The following is a 15,330-nucleotide window of genomic DNA, read 5'->3' as shown; positions in this document are numbered from 1 at the left end:
AAGCAGGAGAACTGCATCCACATGATAAGCAGCCAGAAGCTCCGGGCTGGGCGTGGATCGCATTCGTTTGGCAGGAGAGGATGCCTGGCAGCCCCTGCCCGAAGCCGGCTGTGCCGGGAGGTGGCGGGCAGAGGCACGCAGCAAGGCCAGCACGTGCGCCGCTCCTCCCGTTAGACTCCCACTACCTTCATCCCAGGGCTGATGGAGCCTGCATGGTGTGTCCTGAGGGGAGATGTACACAGAAAGAGCTTTGTTCTCTAGCGGAAAGTCACCTCCAGCTCTCATTCAGCCCTGTTCTCCTGGGGGGCTGCTCCCACACAGCTGCGGGGCGTGCAGGACGGGGGCTGCGTGGGGGCTCTCAGCAGCCTGGCACAGGGGGCTGCCGCCTGGGCACGGCGACCACGCACCCCACGGAGGCTCGGCCTGGGAAGCTGCTGAGGCAGCGCTTACCTGTAGGCACCCACGTATGCTTGGTGCTGCGGTTCATCTCCCTAAGCCTCACCCTGCTCCTGCAAACACCGTGTCCCTGTGCGTCCCCGCCAGCCGGCCAGCACGATGTGCTCTCCGTGACTTCCCCACCGGCTGCCATGCGCTGCCCTGGTGCTGCCACGTCACGGCCGGGCTGGGAGGCGGCCAGCTGGCGTTAAGTCTCCCTGCTGCTGGCATCGCCTTGCCCACAGCTTCGCCTCTGTGGGAATGGGGCTTGGCCTCAGTGCCGATCGAGGCTCACGCTTGGCGTGAGATGCTGAGCTGAGCAGTGCCTGCCCACCGGCTCAGAGCCCTGGGACGCGGGTCTTGCTGCGTCAGATTGCTGCTCACTGATGGCGTCGCCCCTTAAAGCGCCGGTGGGATATCGGTGGGGTGTGGCTGCACTGCTGGGATTGCCCTCGTGGGGCACGCGCTCTGGGGCGGCCCTGGTTTCCCCATAGCCAGCCCAAAGCCCAGCGCCACGGGCAGTGTGCGTGCTGAGCCCTACCGTTCTGCCAGCACGGGGCAGCCGTCAGGTGTCTGCGGCCTCGTCAGCCCTACAGAGGCCACGGGTCCCTGGGGAGGCCAGGTCCATCCCGAGGAACCAAAATAAATAGCAGAGTTCCTGCCACGTGCAGCCGGGGCTGACTAAGGGCAGCCGCTTCCGCCTGCTTCGGGCAGCAACAACAGCCACAATGTTCGGGGTGCGCAGCACGGCCCATTTCCCCCTATTGTCAGCCTGCTGCTCGGCACACACATCCCCTGCGCACCTGGGCTGGGAGGAGAAACCACGGGGCTGCCCGCGGCCAGGCACAGGAGGCCAGACCTGGCCGAGCTCTGGGGACTGCTGCGGGGCCCAGGTGTCTGCAGGCGTGTTCCCTCGGGAGAAATGCTGGCAATCCGGGGGCGCTCTGGGATGAGGCCCGAGGAGCACAGTGTGTCACATCCTTGTGACGTGTGGCCACGGGGGTCCCGTGGTGGTGGGGTTCACTGCCGCCGGCTGAGGCCGCTCAGGCACTGCACCACGCGGGGCTCCGGTCTGACCCACGGCGGGGCCAGAAATAGCTGCTGCACAAAAATATGGAGCTGAGGTTTCCAGGGTGTTTTCTGAGGGCTCAGTAGGTGACGCAGGAGGGCCGGGAGACGGCTGGGAGATGTTTGTTTGGGCTGTTTTCACCCGAGATGCCAAAGGTGAGATTTTACAGGGGCAAAGACTCCCATGGGGGATGTTGATCCCAGCACGGGGCTGTGGCAAGGAAGGCTGAGCGCAGCGGGGTGAAGCTCTACTCACAGAGCAGGGAGGTGGCACGGGTGTGCTGTGACATATTGGAGACAGAGCTCTTAACTCTGTCAGGAAACGTCCCCGTGAGCCCCCAGCCAGCCGCTGAGCTCTGTTCCTAAGGTCTGTGGATCTGGAGCCCCAGGGAGGTTGTGTGGCGGATATCAGGGTGCAGTTATAGCACTGCCCCCAAGCCCCGTCCCGTGGCCGGGCCCTGCTGGATGCTCGCTGCTTGCAGGAGGATGTTGCCGGTCACAGCTTAGCGGCGTCCAAATATCATTTTCCCATCCCTGTCTCTGCTCCGTGCTGCCCAGAAAGGGGATGCTCACCCCAGGAATGTAAACTCTGCCCCAGGCCTCTGAGGAAATAGCTTCAGGACAGGAACAGGATTGCCCTCACGGCGAAGGGCCGGTCCGTCCCCCCCTTCCAGCCGCACGGCCCCAGGGAGAGCCCTTTGCTCCAGCACCGGTGCGGCCTTGTGTCTGAGGGGTGGCCCCGGGAGACCTTCCCGCAAGGACGGGCGGGCAGCCCCGGAGGCCCCGTGTGGTGCCGACCTCCGCAATAACACCGCTCCGCCCTCCAGACGGCGGCAGCTCCTGCACGTGGCAGGGGGGGAAGCGCTTGCTTCGCCCCCGTCCCAAAGCCATCCACGGGGCGGCGGGGTGCCCCGGGCCCAGAGGTGCCGTAGGGCAGCGGGGGGCAGCACGGGCAGAGGGCACCGCACGGGGGTGGATCCCGCTCCCGTAAGGGCACGGGAGCTCCAGAGGGCGCCGAGCGCCTCTGAGGTGGCCCCGAGCAGCTGCTGTGCTGCTGAGCGACGGATTGCAGCGCGCCCGGCCCCGCGGCCTCTCTGCGCGCTTATCTCCACGGCACCTTCCTCGTGCGCTCAGTGGTACCGGCACGCAGGGGGGTCCGGCTGGAGCCCGGCGCCCGCTGGCACCCGAGCCGCCGCCGCCCGCACGGCTCCGTGTCTCGGGGACAGAACACGTGGGGCCGGGACGTGCCGCGGCGGAGCAAGGACGGACCCCGCGTGGAGGAAGGCCGGGAGCTCCCGCAGCCCCGCTGCCCCCCACGAAGCGAGGATACGAGGCCCGGCCGGGACACAGAGCCCATCCTTTACCAAAGACCCGCGGCCCACGGGGATCGTGTTCCCCGCTGGCATCTGCTCCCTCCCACCTCCGGCAGCCGCAGCTTTCCTGGCCACCGGGGCTTAAAAATAGCACAGAAAAGGCCACGGAGCTCCTCCGGCTTTAACCTCGGCGGCGGGGTTTGGCCCGGCCGCCCCCGGCCCCCTGCACGGAGCCCCTCCGCGGCCACCGGGCTGCTCCCCGCCGCCCCGCGCCTGCCCGTCCTCCGCGCGTCGGAAGGACCTCCGTGCCGGGCAGAACCGGGATCGCTCCCGGGCTCCGGCAGCGGGGAGGTGGGCAGCCCCGTCGCACCGGGGACGCGGCCGTTCCCGCGCCCCCCGGGGCCGGGCACCTGCTCCTCCCCGCGGCCGGAGCGGGCCGGGGCGGGGGCCGAGGCGGGCGGGGGCGGAGCGGGACAGCGGCGGTGAAATAGGGGCGGCGGAGCGGGACGCGCTCTCATGGCCCGGCGGCGACGGAGCGGGCTGGCATGTGGGGGGCGACGGGGCGGAGGCGGCGGCACTGAGTCGGGGTCGGGGCGGCGATGCGGCTGCTCGGAGCCTTCCTGCGGCTGCTGCTGGCCGGGGCGCTGGGAGCGCCGCCCGCCCCGGTGAGAACCGGGAGGGAAGAGCGGGGGGGGGTCGGAGCGGGGCCGCCGCCAGGGGCCGGGGGGCGGCGGTCCCTCCGTGCCGCCCCTACAACGCCCGCCTTTCCCTCCCTGCAGGCCCCGGAGGCGCGGGGGACGGCCAGCGCGGAGGCGCCCGGTGAGTCGGCAGCGGGCGGCGGTGCGGGGCTCCGGGCGGTTTCCCGGCGCCGGGCTCGCCGTCTCTCAGCCCCGCGGCCCGCGGCGGCGCCCTGGGGCCGGTACTGCGCCTCCGAGCGATGCTACGGGACGGCGCGGCGCGGCTCCGCCCCGAGGGAGCGGAACCTCCGGGCCGAAACCGGGGGGAACCGGCGGGGAAGCGGGCGGCAGCTCGCCTGGACCCCGGGCTGCGCCCCTGCTCCCTGACGGCCGGCAGAGCGGGGCGGGGAGGCGGCAGGCGGGGACGGAGCCCCGGGGCGACGGGTGGCTGCGCGAGGTCCGCAGCAGCGCAGCGGCGGATACTATGGGGGCACCGGGGGATCCTCCGCATCCCTCCCCGCGATGGGGACAGCGCTGCAGGGCTCGGCTGGGGACCCCTCTTCCCCGGGGCACCCCTTAGAGCCCCCCGGTCTCTTGCAGTCCTGACCTTTAAGGAGATCTGGAACCGTAGCTTCTGCCGGCCTCGGGAGCAGCTAGTGGATATCATTACCGAGTTCCCCAACGAGGTGGAGTACATCTTCAGGCCCTCCTGCGTCTCCCTGCAGCGCTGCGGGGGCTGCTGCGGTGATGAGGGGCTCCGCTGCGTCCCCGTGCAGACCGGCACGGTCACCGTGCAGGTGAGCACCGCCCCGTGGGGCCGGGGGTGGCGGTGGGCTCCCGGAAAGCTTTGCACTCGCGGCCTCCCATCCTCGCGGTGCTGCAGGAGACCCGCACGAGTGCCCGGCCGGAGGGGTACCTACCCCCGTTCTGTGCGCTCGTCCGGGAGGTCGGGTGAGACCTCTGGCGGCACAGACCTCTCTCTCCCCTTCCCTGCCCCGTCCTCAGTGCGCGGTCCATAACAAGAGCTGCTGCCGCCACCTTTCCGCGTCCCCGCGGGGCCGGGGCGTCCCTGCGGCTTGCCATCCTGCCAGCGGGGATGGCGGGGAAGCGCCAGCAGCGTGGCAGCTCCCGTGTGCCGGGAGATGCGCGCAGCGGTGCCGGCAGCAGACGTGGGACGGGCAGGGTGAGCACGAGGGGCCGTGGCTGCGTTCACGGCGAGCGGGGCGGCTCGCGTCCTCGCTCTGCAGCACCAGCGCCGCACTGCCGGTGGTCGGTGTGCTGCCGCCCCGCTGGGGGTGAGGGACTGGAGAGCCTGCGGGGGTTGGAAGCGCATCAGAAGGCAGGAGGGGAGCTGCCAAAAACCAAAATCATCATCATAAAAAAGATCTTGATTAGAGCAAAAGTTTGAGACGACTAAGAGGTGGTGACCTGCGCCCTTCCCGACACAGGAGCCATCCGGCTGCAGTGCACAGGGTCGGTGTGGGTCGCAGCACGGCTGAACACTCCCGGGGAAGCCCCCGAGTGTGTGGCTGCCCCCTGGCTGCTGCGCAGGCTGACACGCGACAGGGCAAATCCTGCACCCCCAGGACAGGAGGCAGCATTGTGTGGGCTGCAGTGCGGTGGGAGGAGTGGCAGCAGTGGGAACGGCCTGGAAAAGTGGGCTGGGAGAGATGCCCTTCAGAGAAGGAAGGTGCACTAAGTGGTCAAATGTGTGAAAGGTCTTTGTAAAGGCAGAGACGGAATATCTGTTCTAAGGCTGGGAAATCCCGGCGGGAGACTTAATGCAGCCCCGAAGGCACAAGGAGGTGTTAGAGAGCCTCCAGAGCCACAGCCCAGCTGGGGTTGCTGCCTATGGGGGCGGAGGCCCTCCTGCTGAGGAGTGGGCCCGGCCGAGGTGCTGGGGAGGTCGTTGTCCTGCACTGAGTGGAGGTGGAGAAATGGTGCCTCGACTGTGGGCTGGGAAGTAACCTTTGCTCCTTTCAGCTTGTGAAGATAAAGCCCAACGGGGAGGCACCCTACGTGGAGGCACCGTACGTGGAGATGTCGTTCACCGAGCACAAGCAGTGCGAGTGCAGGTAGGGCTCACTCTGTGCTGCTGAGGCCCTGCCAGCCCACCTGGCACCCCTCCAGGGGGCAAGGGGACACGCTGGGGCCTTTCCCATCTCAGCTGCGCTGGGTTTTGCTGGAGCTCACGGCCCCAAGCTGCGCTGTGTCTCTGCAGCACGTTCCCTGCAGCCCAGGGGTGTGGTGAGCTCCAGTCAGGCACCGAGCACTCGGTGAGTTGGGGTGCCTGTGCCCCCATCCCCTCACCTGTCTTGGCACGGCCCTGGGTGCTGCTCTGAGCACAGGGTAAGGCAGCTCTGGAGCAGTGCACCCAAGGCTTGGGAGGATGCTCTGTGACTTGGCACAAATGAGTGTGAACGTAGGCCAAAAGGCTGGGCCTTGCATCTGCATTTCAGGCAGGCTGCCTGATCCTAGGACGGGGATTTGGGGTTTACATCTGAGCTTAAATGCATGGCACCAATCTGGCAAGGGCACGCAGCACTGACCTGGGACAGATGCTCAACACCACCTGTCAGCTTGGCACAAAGTTAACTGCAGTGGGCCACTGCCCTTTGGCTTCAGCAGCAGAGTGTTGCAAAAAGTGGGAGGCGTGTCCTGCTGGGCAGCACGAACCTTGTCCAGCAGAGCGTAAGGATCCTGTGCGAGGATTCCCCCGCAGCGGTGCAGGAGGTGATGTTAGAGCGGGCCCAGGGGCTGTCCTGCCCCGTGCTGGCTCTGGAGCTGTGTCAGTGGATACGTAAGGAGCGGGAAGAGGCACGTGTGTGACTTCCCCCTGCTTCCAGCTGCGTTCCGTGAGGGAATTTCCTGAGCCTGTTGTGGTTTCCCTGCGTGGGGTGATTCCTGGGGCAGCACTCACAAGTGTGCATTCTGGCTTCAGGACTGTCTTGCACCTGCACGGCCTTTTGTCTTCTCATCGAGCACCCTTCAGCACTTTTACATTGCTCTCCTTCTTAAGTTCAGTGTAAATGCAGTGCATGGAGCCTAGCCGTGGCTCATATAGGGGATGTGTGAGCCACGGATGCTGTGGCTGGTGTCAGCTAACTACTGCTGAAGCCCAGGGGTGTCACCGAGCCTGCTGACCCCCTATCTACTGTGGTCAGTGAGGGGCTGAAAAGTGGGAAGGAGTCATTGAGTCTGTTTTAAGGACGCTGGGGTGCTTTGGCAGCCCCCCAGCAGCTCCCAGCTGGTGCTGCCCCATAACCACCCCGCTCTCCCCACAGGCCGCGGCAGGACCTGGTGAGGCCGGGCAGGTAAGTGGCATTGGGGCGCGCCGCTGCTGGGGCCGCGGGCTCAGTGCCCACATGTCAGCCTCTCTTTGCTGCTTTGCTTTTGAAGGAGGAGACTCAAGGGCCGAGGTAAGAGAAGACAAGACAAGAAGAGACGTAAAGACTGCGAGCTGTAAGTGAGCAGGGCAGGCATGGGTGGTGCCTTCTGGGTTCGCTTCTTGGCAAGGATCAGCTGCGGTCAGCTGTTAGGTCTTTGGTGCTGTGAGTAGAGCGGAACAAATGTAGGAAGGAGCAGGACAGAGGGGACAATGTGGGGCTGGGAGATCGGCCACACACCAATCCGTGGACAGTAGGCCTCTGGCAGGGACGCTTGAGGCTGGCTGGTCCCACCCACGGCGGGGATGGGTGGATGGAGCGGTGACTTGGTTGCATATGGCTATACTGCCTGCACAGCCCGTGCTGAGTTCTTGATCCATGAATTTCCAGTTCCAGCCTCGTCCTGCTGCCAGCCGCGTCCTTACTGCAGTCCTTGGCGAGCTGCTGTTTGGGTTACTCCTGTCCTTACCCTCGCTGTGTCCTGCTGACTCTCACAAACAGTCTGCTGGTGCTGCAGAGCAGGCATTTCCTGGGGATGAGCCTGATGCTGGCACTTTGCTGCTGTTTAGACCCCTCTCTGTGCTGCTGCTCAGTGCTCTGCCAGCACCTACAGCCCCACACCCCTCTCCTTGCCACGAAGCCCCATTTCTCGTGGTCTCTTCCCACAGCTTGGTGTTGGGGCTGGGCATGGGGAGGGCTGAGGGGCAGGAGGTGATTCTGGTACTGCAGAGCCGGGTGGTGCTCACACTGTGCTGTGCTCCCCTTGCAGATGTGGCGCACCACGCAGGTAGCCTCCGCTCTGCCCCTGGCCTCGCTCCTGCCTCCGGAGCTTGAGCCTATGGCACTTCTGCCCAGGGAGGGGACGTGTGGTGCTGAGCCCCTTGGAGTGACGGCGCTGGGGAGCAGGACTGCGGCAGGAAGGAGCCAACGAGATTCATGCTTGGCCTGGGTGGGAGCGTATCCTGGATCAAGGACTCTCTTGCCCCATCTGCACCGGTTGCAGCAGGACTGAAGGACCCAGAAGGGCGGATGAGGAGCCGGAGCTGCAAACTGTTGCTGGAGGGCATCCTGGGGCTGCGAGGAACAGAGCTGTGGGCATGCTGCTGGAGCTGGGCACAGTGTGGAGTGGGGGTGAGCAGGGCTGGAACCACATAACTATTGTGTCCCGCAGGCAGAGGGGAGGGAGCGCAGCTGGGATGGGTCTCAATCTGGGCATGGTGCAGCCCAAAAGGGTGTCTCGGGGGGAGGGGAGCTTGGCAAGCCCTTCTGGTAGGCACGGGGAGGAATTGGGGTGCTACAGAACCTTCCTGTACCCACAGCCACATTCCAGCCTTGCCCTTCTGAATAAAAGCTGGGGTGGACCCAAGAGCTGGGTGGGTGAGTGCTCCTCTCATTTGCAGCAGCTGGAAGGCCCTTCCCTGCTGGTGCCCAGACGGGAGGCAGGCTGGCGGTCCCAGCTCTTGCAGCACTCATCCCATCCCTGGCGTGCCCTCCTCCAACTCCCTCTGTTTTGTTGAGGCCTGGTCCCATCTTGCTGTCCCTTGGCCTTGGTGGGGCTGATGCTGGAGGCAAGCTGCCCAGGGGCTTTCCTATCCTGGAAATGTCCTCCATTCAGCCTGCACAGTGGTACCATCTGTTACTGGGATCACCCCAGGATGGGTGGGGAACTGTTGTCCCCTGGCTGGGGAGCTACAGGCACTCATTTTCTGCTTGGCCCAGTAGTGTAGAAGGGGCTGGGGGCACTTTCCTGAGGCCGTGGTTGCACTGCAGCTCAGCCAGGCCCACGCACAGCCCACACCCCGGTTCCTGCTTACCCCAAGCACTGCCCCCGGCCCTCCTTCATTCCACCCCCAGTGCTGGATCTGGCTGCTATGTGCATTCTGTGCTCTTCTGTGGCACACAGACCGTAAGGACAAAACATGGAACTGATGGCATAGAGGTTCCAAGGCCCAGCCCTGGACTCAACCGCCCTCTTCATGACTGTGAGGCTGACTCCGGAGCTCACTCAGCTTCGGGCAGCCCCCAAACAAGCCACGGCTGGGGTGTATTTCTGCAGACCTGGAACAGCTGTGTGATGGCTCAGCTGCTGCCCTCAGCTGAGGAGAGATGTGGCTTATCCCGTGCGGGGTAACCAGGGAGGGCTGCAGCGTGGGTGGGGGGTTTGGGGCAGCCCCCCTCCCGGGTCTGACGGCGTTAGGTGGGGGTCGTGGTGTGGGCAGCTTGCTGTGCTGCGGGGCCGGAGGTGCTGTGAGCAGCAGGAGCTGCGGGCAGTGCTGAGGGATGGCCCTGATGGCCCGCATTGTTTGTAACAGTAAAACTTTCACCGCGGTGATATTATGACCTTCGAGAAGGAAACTATGTAAAAACAAGACCGTTAATTAATTTTAAAGCCTGTCAGGTATGCTTATTGGGGTTAAAAACCCGGAGCACTGCAATATACGCAGCAGCCCAGCGTTTCCCTTGCCCTGCTGCTGGCCGGGCTCCCCTCGGTGCGAGGAGGCCGTGTCCCCACCTCGCCCGTGCCGGGCCGTACCTTATCCCCGCGGGTGAGGCGGGGTCGGGCCGTGCGCTCCGTAGCCGGCGGCGCCCCGGGGGAGCAGAGGGACCCCGCGGCGCTATCGGCGCCCCAGGCCCGCGGGAGCTCCGGGCGCTGCGGAGCAAAGGTTTGTTTAAGGAGGCCCTTTAGGCCGGGCTGCGGAGGGAGGGTCGGCTGGGAGCGGGCTGCAGCGGGGCTGCGCGAGCGCGTGCTGTGGGCTGTTGCTGTCGCGGCGAGAGAGGATCCCGTCCCGGCGTGCCGGGATGCTCCCCGCGTCCCCCGGAGCCGCGCACGATCCTCCCGCGGGTTGACGGCGGCAGCTTCCGGAGGTCTGAGGCTTTCGCCGGCTCGCGGGTCGCCGCCGAGAGGACCTTCGGACTCCGGCGCCGCAGAGCTCCGCGCGCACCCGGCCCCCCTCTCGTGCCCGCCCCGCCGGTCTGACGGTGGGAGCCCCCCACGCGCCCCGTGCCCACGCGCGCGTCCCCGCGCCGCGATGAGCTCACCCGCGGCCAATGGGCGGGCGGGGCCGCCGCCGGGCGCGCTCCTGCCGCGCGCCGATCCCGAGGCGGCCGCGCGCAGCCCCGGCGGGGCGGGGCGGGGGGCAGGAGGATGCCCGAGCCCCGCGCCGCGGCCCCGCGCCCCCCGGCCCCATGAGCCGGCCGGGCCGGGACTACCTGGTGGAGGCGGCGCGGCAGCTGCGGCTGGCGCTGGAGCGGGACGTCAGCGAGGACTACGAGGAGGCCTTCAATCACTACCAGAACGGCGTGGACGTGCTGCTGCGCGGCGTGCAGGGTGCGGGGCGCGGCGGGGGGGGGGCGCTGCGGGGTCCGGAGGGGGTCCGGGCGGGGCCGCCGCCCCCTCACGCCGCCCTCCGCCCTCAGTGGAACCCAACCGGGAGCGGCGCGAGGCCGTGAAGCGGAAGATCACGCAGTATCTGCGGCGCGCCGAGGAGATCTTCACCTGCCACCTGCAGCGGGCGCTGGGCGACGGCAGCCCCGGCGGCACGGTGAGCACCGAGCGGGGGCCGCGCCCTCGTGCCCGTCCGGCTGACGCTCGCTGCGCGGTGGGGGTCCCTCACCCCCGCTCTCCCCGCCCGCAGGGGTACAGCAGCCTCCGCCTGCGGCCCGTCAGGACGCTGCGCTCGGCGGTGGACAACCTGCGGCGGTGCCGGGTGCTGGCGCTCATCGACAAGGTGGGTGCGGGGGTGCGGAGGGCCCGGCTCGCCCGGGCGGCTCCGGGTGCGAGCGCTCTGATCGGCGCCGTGCGCTGCCCGCAGGTGCAGGTGGTGCAGGACCCGGCCACCGGGAGGACCTTCGTCCTGAAGGTGGGTAACGGCTCCGCGTGTCGTCCGCCTCCGTCCCGCTGCGTCCCGGGGGCGGGGCCCTGCGGCGCGTAGGGCCGAGCGGTCGGTGCTCCTCAGCTCCTTTGTCGCGCGGCTCGGCGAAGGGCGGCCCGAGGAGCCTCTCCTCTACAGCCTTCCCCATCTGCAGCCGTCCGCTCGCCCCTCTCGGCCGCCTCCTGTGAGCAGGAGGGAGGAGGTTCTCCTCATCTGTTTGCTTCTCCGCTGGGCATCGCCCTGCGATGGCGGCCCGGGCCTCGCCCCGCGTTCGGAGTCAGCCCTGAAAGCAGTGCTGGGTCGCACGCACGGTGTGCCCGGTGCGGGTGGTGGGCGCTTCCAGCCCCCTTGGCACGCAGCAGTGCCCTGAAAGTAAAGGACTTCAGCGTGCCGCCACGGCCCTCTCGGCTGAGTCCTGCCCTGCCGGGGCCCGGGAAGCTCGCGCCCCTTCCACGCCGTAACCCCCAATGACCTGCACTGCTCCTCCTCAGAGCCTCCCCAAGTCCTTCGTGGAGACCCGCGAGCGCCAGACCATCATCCCACACGGTGTCCCCTTCATGGTGAAGCTGCTGTGCTACTACGCGAGTGAGGACTCCATCTTCCTGCACCTGGAGCACGTGCAGGGTGAGCGCAGCGCTGCCTCCCTGGCCTTAATGCAACAGCTGCGTCCCCGTGGGTTAGGTCTACCTTATCTGCTGGCACAGCCCTTCTCAGAAGGACATACGGTTAGAGATGAAGAGGGTTTGAGATCAGACCAAAGGGAGGGGATGGCAGATGGCGAGACCATAGGCAGGCTGCGTGGCGTGGTGCACGGCGCGGTACCTGTCGTGCTTTGTGCCCCATCGCTTCTTCTCTGCTTTCCAGGGGAGACACTGTGGTCCCACCTGCGTGCCAAGTACCGCACTCAGCAGGGCGCTTCCCCCAGCTCCGCTTCCCCGTGTACCACAGCCCCCCCAGTCCTGCGGGGCCATGGGGGAGAGAACAGTGAGGACGGCGCCCAAGGGAGCAGCCAGGGCTCCACCGACCAGACTGCATCCACTCCCAGCCCCGGCCTCTGCGAGCAGGGTCTGGTCTTCCACACCCAGGACTGTGTGACCGCTGCCGAAGCCAAGGACTGCATGTTGGCGAGAGCAGCTTCCCAGCATGAGCCCAGGGCCCTCAGTGGCCAGACTGCCAGTCTGACCCGTGGTCGTGCTCCAGCCCCTCGGGACTCCGCAGGGCTCCGGCCTCCTGGGGGCACGGCCGCACGGCCTGGGCTGTGAAGGAGGAGCAGGTGCAGCTGTGGGCAGCAGAAATCCTCTTGGCCTTAGAGGGGCTTCACCAACAGGGCGTGTTGTGCCGGGACCTCAATCCCAGGAACCTGCTGCTGGATACGGCCGGTAGGTGGAGGCCGGCCGCTGCTGGGCTGGCAGATGGCTGCTCACCCCGTTGCCGGGGGTCTCGGGCTTCCTGAGCCTGTTGTGGTGGGAAGATGGGGAGGTTTGGCTGTGTCTGAAAGCGTGATCTGAGATTTCCAAGAGGTAATTACGAGAGGTGTCTCTGGAGGGAGTGTGGCCGCAGGAATGTGCCGCATCTGCTCCCGTATGGACCTGTCTGCCTGGGAAATCCTGGCTCAGGGAAGCTGGGAGCAGCTGAGCTGTATTCGAGGTTGGTGGAACTGCCCTTTTACCCAGGTTGTACTTGTGCCCCCGGGGTCTCCTTGAGCCTGCCCATTGCTTCAAGCCATGGGTACCTCCCTAGGCAGCTGGAAAAGTTAGAGGCAAACTGAAGAGCCATGAAATGCCTAGGGACAAAATGCAGAATTTTGCAAGGGGAAAGGCAGCCTTCGTCCTCTGCTGTGCTCCTCACTGCTGCCTGCACCGAGGACCATGGACTGGCCCCCATCTAAGCAGCTTCCTCTCAGCAGGGGATGCTCAGTGTCCCTGCACTAGGGGCACAGCAGAGGCCATGTGTCCCAGCCGTCCTCAGTAAGGGCTTGCAGCCAGCTGAGTGGCTGGGCCTTGGCTTTGTGCTCTGCCAGTTTTGTCCTAACCTCTTTGGTGCTGGCCTTCAGGTCACGTCCGTCTCACCTTCTTTGGCCAGTGGACAGAGGTAGAGCCACAGTGCTGCAGCCAAGCACTGGAGCAGCTGTATAGTGCCCCAGGTAAGGCTCACATCCTCTGCCCAGCGCCACTGACCAGGGGAGAAGGCCTGCTGCATGCAGGCCCACTGTGTGACAGCCTCAGGGCTGGTGCCCAGGCCCAGGCTCCCCGCTGCCAGCCCAAATCCCTCACTGGCTCTTGCAGAAGTGGGGGGCATCGCAGAGCTGACCGAAGCGGCTGACTGCTGGAGCTTTGGGTCGCTGCTGTATGAGCTGCTGACTGGAGTGGTAAGAAGTGGTGGGGCTGTGCGGCACTGGGATGGGGGCACAGAGGGGACACCACAGTGCAAGAACTCCTGTTCAGGAAATGCATTCCAGCACTGGCCCCATGCTGCAGTGTTCTGGGAGTGTGGTTTCCAGTGCCCTGTGAGCTGAGAGCCTTGGATTTTAACCTGCCATGTTTAATCCCACGCCATGGGATGGGGCTGGGTGGTACCGAAGGCTCAGCAGGCTGTTACTGCTCTGATCAGTGCCGCTGCTCACTGTCACCCTCTGCCTCTTACAGCCGCTGTTCCAAAGCCACCCAGCAGGAATCTACCCTCACACACAGCTGCTTCTGCCTGAGGGTCTCAGCCTGGCAGCTACATCACTGCTCACTCAGGTAAGGACTGAGGAGCACAGGGAGGGGGGACAAGGCTTGCGGCGGGCCCAAGACAAGCCTAGGCAGCTTTCCCAGCGCGCCCGTCTTCCCCAGCTTCTCTCCTGTGTTTCTGTGCAGCTCCTCCAGCACAACCCCAAACGGCGTTTGGGTGCAGGAGGAGGTGGAATCGCCAAGCTCAAGTCCCACTCTTTCTTCAGCACCGTCCCCTGGAGCAAGCTGGTGGGCTAAGCAGGGGGGAAGCTCTAGCCACCCAAAGCCTATGAACCCACTTGGCGCCTCCGCTTGCGGTGGGGGGAGGTCTGCTTGCAAAAGGAGAGGGCACACGTGAGGTTTCGCAGCCACAAATCTTCTGTTGCTGCCTACGCTTACTAGCGGCTTCAAGGGGAGGCTGAGGGTTCTTCTATTAGGACCCCCCAGTGGGACGGAGCCTATGCCCTAAACCTCCTCTGTACCACCCTTCTCGGCCGCCGTGGAGAGGCCACGGCCCACTGCTTAGCACAGCGCTGCGGGGTCTCTTCCCTCTGGTTTTCTCTCTGCTGCTACCGCAGTTGATGTCCCCCATTATTTTTTGTGGCTTCCAGTTGTGTCTCCCCGGGGCTCTGCTGGCTGGTAGCTGAGCCTGGGCTCTGTGCCATTCATCAGCTGCATGTGTGTGGTAATGCCTGCTGCAGGTCAGGGGTGGGACGGAGCCCCTGGCTCTTATACTCCCAGCTCTGTGAAAAGAATAAACCACGTGTGACTGCTTGCAGAAGTGTCCTTCTGTTTCTGAGTCAGTGCTCAACCCAAGCTCTTCTATGACTTTATGATGACTGATGAGAATTAGCAATAGCTCGATTTGTTGCACATCAAAGTATCTGTAGGCTGAAGGAGTGTCTAGCATTGTCAGTAGTGTACTTTTGACGGTCCTCTCCCAGCAACCTCCCACTGCCCCAGCTTCCCAGTACTAATGAGCTCCTGGCAGCAGTGAAGCACTGCTGTGGCTACTGGTTCCAACTCCGGTTGTCGCCGGCAACAACACCCCGCTCCTCGCTCAGCCCCTCTCAACTTGGCTCCTGGGCAGCGGCAGCAGGAGGGCTCGGCCAGCAGAGGGAAGCAGAGCCATAGAGAAGTTGAGCTCCTGCTGCAGTGCTGCGACGTAGCGGGGTTCAGCAGGACCGACCCCACAGCTTGGCACTTATGCCCCAGCACCCTTGCCCCGCAGCACCCTCGCTGTCAGCCAGCAGGGTCACGGAAAACGAAGCTCCAAGGACAGCAGCTGCTTCAGCCTCCTACAGCAAGCTGCAGCAAGGGAGACTAAAGCAACCAGGTTGCCTTGCTGGATTGGCGTAAGAGCCCGTGTGGTTCAAAGGCCACACTCTAGCCAGAATACAGGCACTGCTCCCCAGCCTCACATATGCAGGTATGGAGGCCCTGCAGTATGCTGAAGGTGCACGGCTGCTGGGTAGCAGCAGCATTTTTTCAGTCAGAGCCTTCTCTTTCACTCCATTTATTTTTCCAACAGCAGCTGGCCACACTGCTCTTCTCACACCATAAAGTTGGGGTTCCCCCCCCCTTCTCTCCTCTCCTAACCTTCTATCTCCGTCAGGCACAAAGGAGAGCTGATGCCACACATCCATTTCTCCTTAACTGCCAGGAAGCAGTAGGAACAAGTACTAGAAAATTCTCTCATCAGCATGGCAGCTGTGTGTGCAATAGTTTTCTCTCAGAAGAGGTTGCCTTTACTCATAGCCGGTAAAGGCAAGCCCTTCTCTGAAGCTTATGTCAGAGATGGGAAAACCCTACCACCAGCCAGGAATGGATTCTTAAAGCTCCAACTGAGACGGCTCCTTGGAGAAATG

General features: G+C 65.0%; 2 protein-coding genes across 3 annotated transcripts; both read left to right on the top strand.

Annotated features, from left to right (window-relative positions):
• Positions 1–3,332: 3,332 nt before the first annotated feature.
• Positions 3,333–8,247, top strand: PGF (placental growth factor). Of its 2 annotated transcripts, none has more exons than XM_040701858.2 (7): positions 3,333–3,481; positions 3,596–3,635; positions 4,094–4,290; positions 5,477–5,568; positions 6,778–6,807; positions 6,893–6,912; positions 7,649–8,247. In XM_040701858.2, exons 1-7 carry the CDS (start codon positions 3,416–3,418, stop codon positions 7,711–7,713), a joined length of 510 nt encoding a protein of 169 aa, XP_040557792.1. In that variant the 5' UTR covers positions 3,333–3,415; the 3' UTR covers positions 7,714–8,247. The 2 variants fall into 2 exon arrangements, with proteins under 2 accessions (XP_040557792.1, XP_015143183.2); XM_015287697.4 differs by having other exon boundaries at positions 6,893–6,955.
• Positions 8,248–9,898: 1,651 nt separating this feature from the next.
• Positions 9,899–14,240, top strand: RPS6KL1 (ribosomal protein S6 kinase like 1). Its single transcript, XM_015287692.4, is given in 11 exon segments — positions 9,899–10,207; positions 10,297–10,421; positions 10,515–10,607; positions 10,692–10,739; positions 11,243–11,375; positions 11,616–11,980; positions 11,983–12,130; positions 12,805–12,894; positions 13,037–13,119; positions 13,397–13,492; positions 13,610–14,240. Coding segments are annotated over 11 exon segments (1,572 nt in total). The 5' UTR covers positions 9,899–9,927; the 3' UTR covers positions 13,721–14,240.
• Positions 14,241–15,330: the final 1,090 nt, after the last annotated feature.

Source organism: Gallus gallus, chromosome 5 (assembly GCF_016699485.2).
Source record: "Gallus gallus isolate bGalGal1 chromosome 5, bGalGal1.mat.broiler.GRCg7b, whole genome shotgun sequence".
NCBI classification, from domain to species: domain Eukaryota; kingdom Metazoa; phylum Chordata; class Aves; order Galliformes; family Phasianidae; genus Gallus; species Gallus gallus.
Note: the sequence above shows the minus strand (reverse complement) of the source record. Positions and strands in the feature narration are given on the sequence as shown.

Bases quoted from the DNA above. Each gene is read 5' to 3' on its own strand.
- PGF (XM_040701858.2), top strand. From the start codon at position 3,416: ATGCGGCTGCTCGGAGCCTTCCTGCGGCTGCTGCTGGCCGGGGCGCTG. The intron at 4,291-5,476 runs GTGAGCACCGCC...TGCTCCTTTCAG, and splicing joins CCGGCACGGTCACCGTGCAG to CTTGTGAAGATAAAGCCCAA. The intron at 5,569-6,777 runs GTAGGGCTCACT...CTCTCCCCACAG, and splicing joins CACAAGCAGTGCGAGTGCAG to GCCGCGGCAGGACCTGGTGA.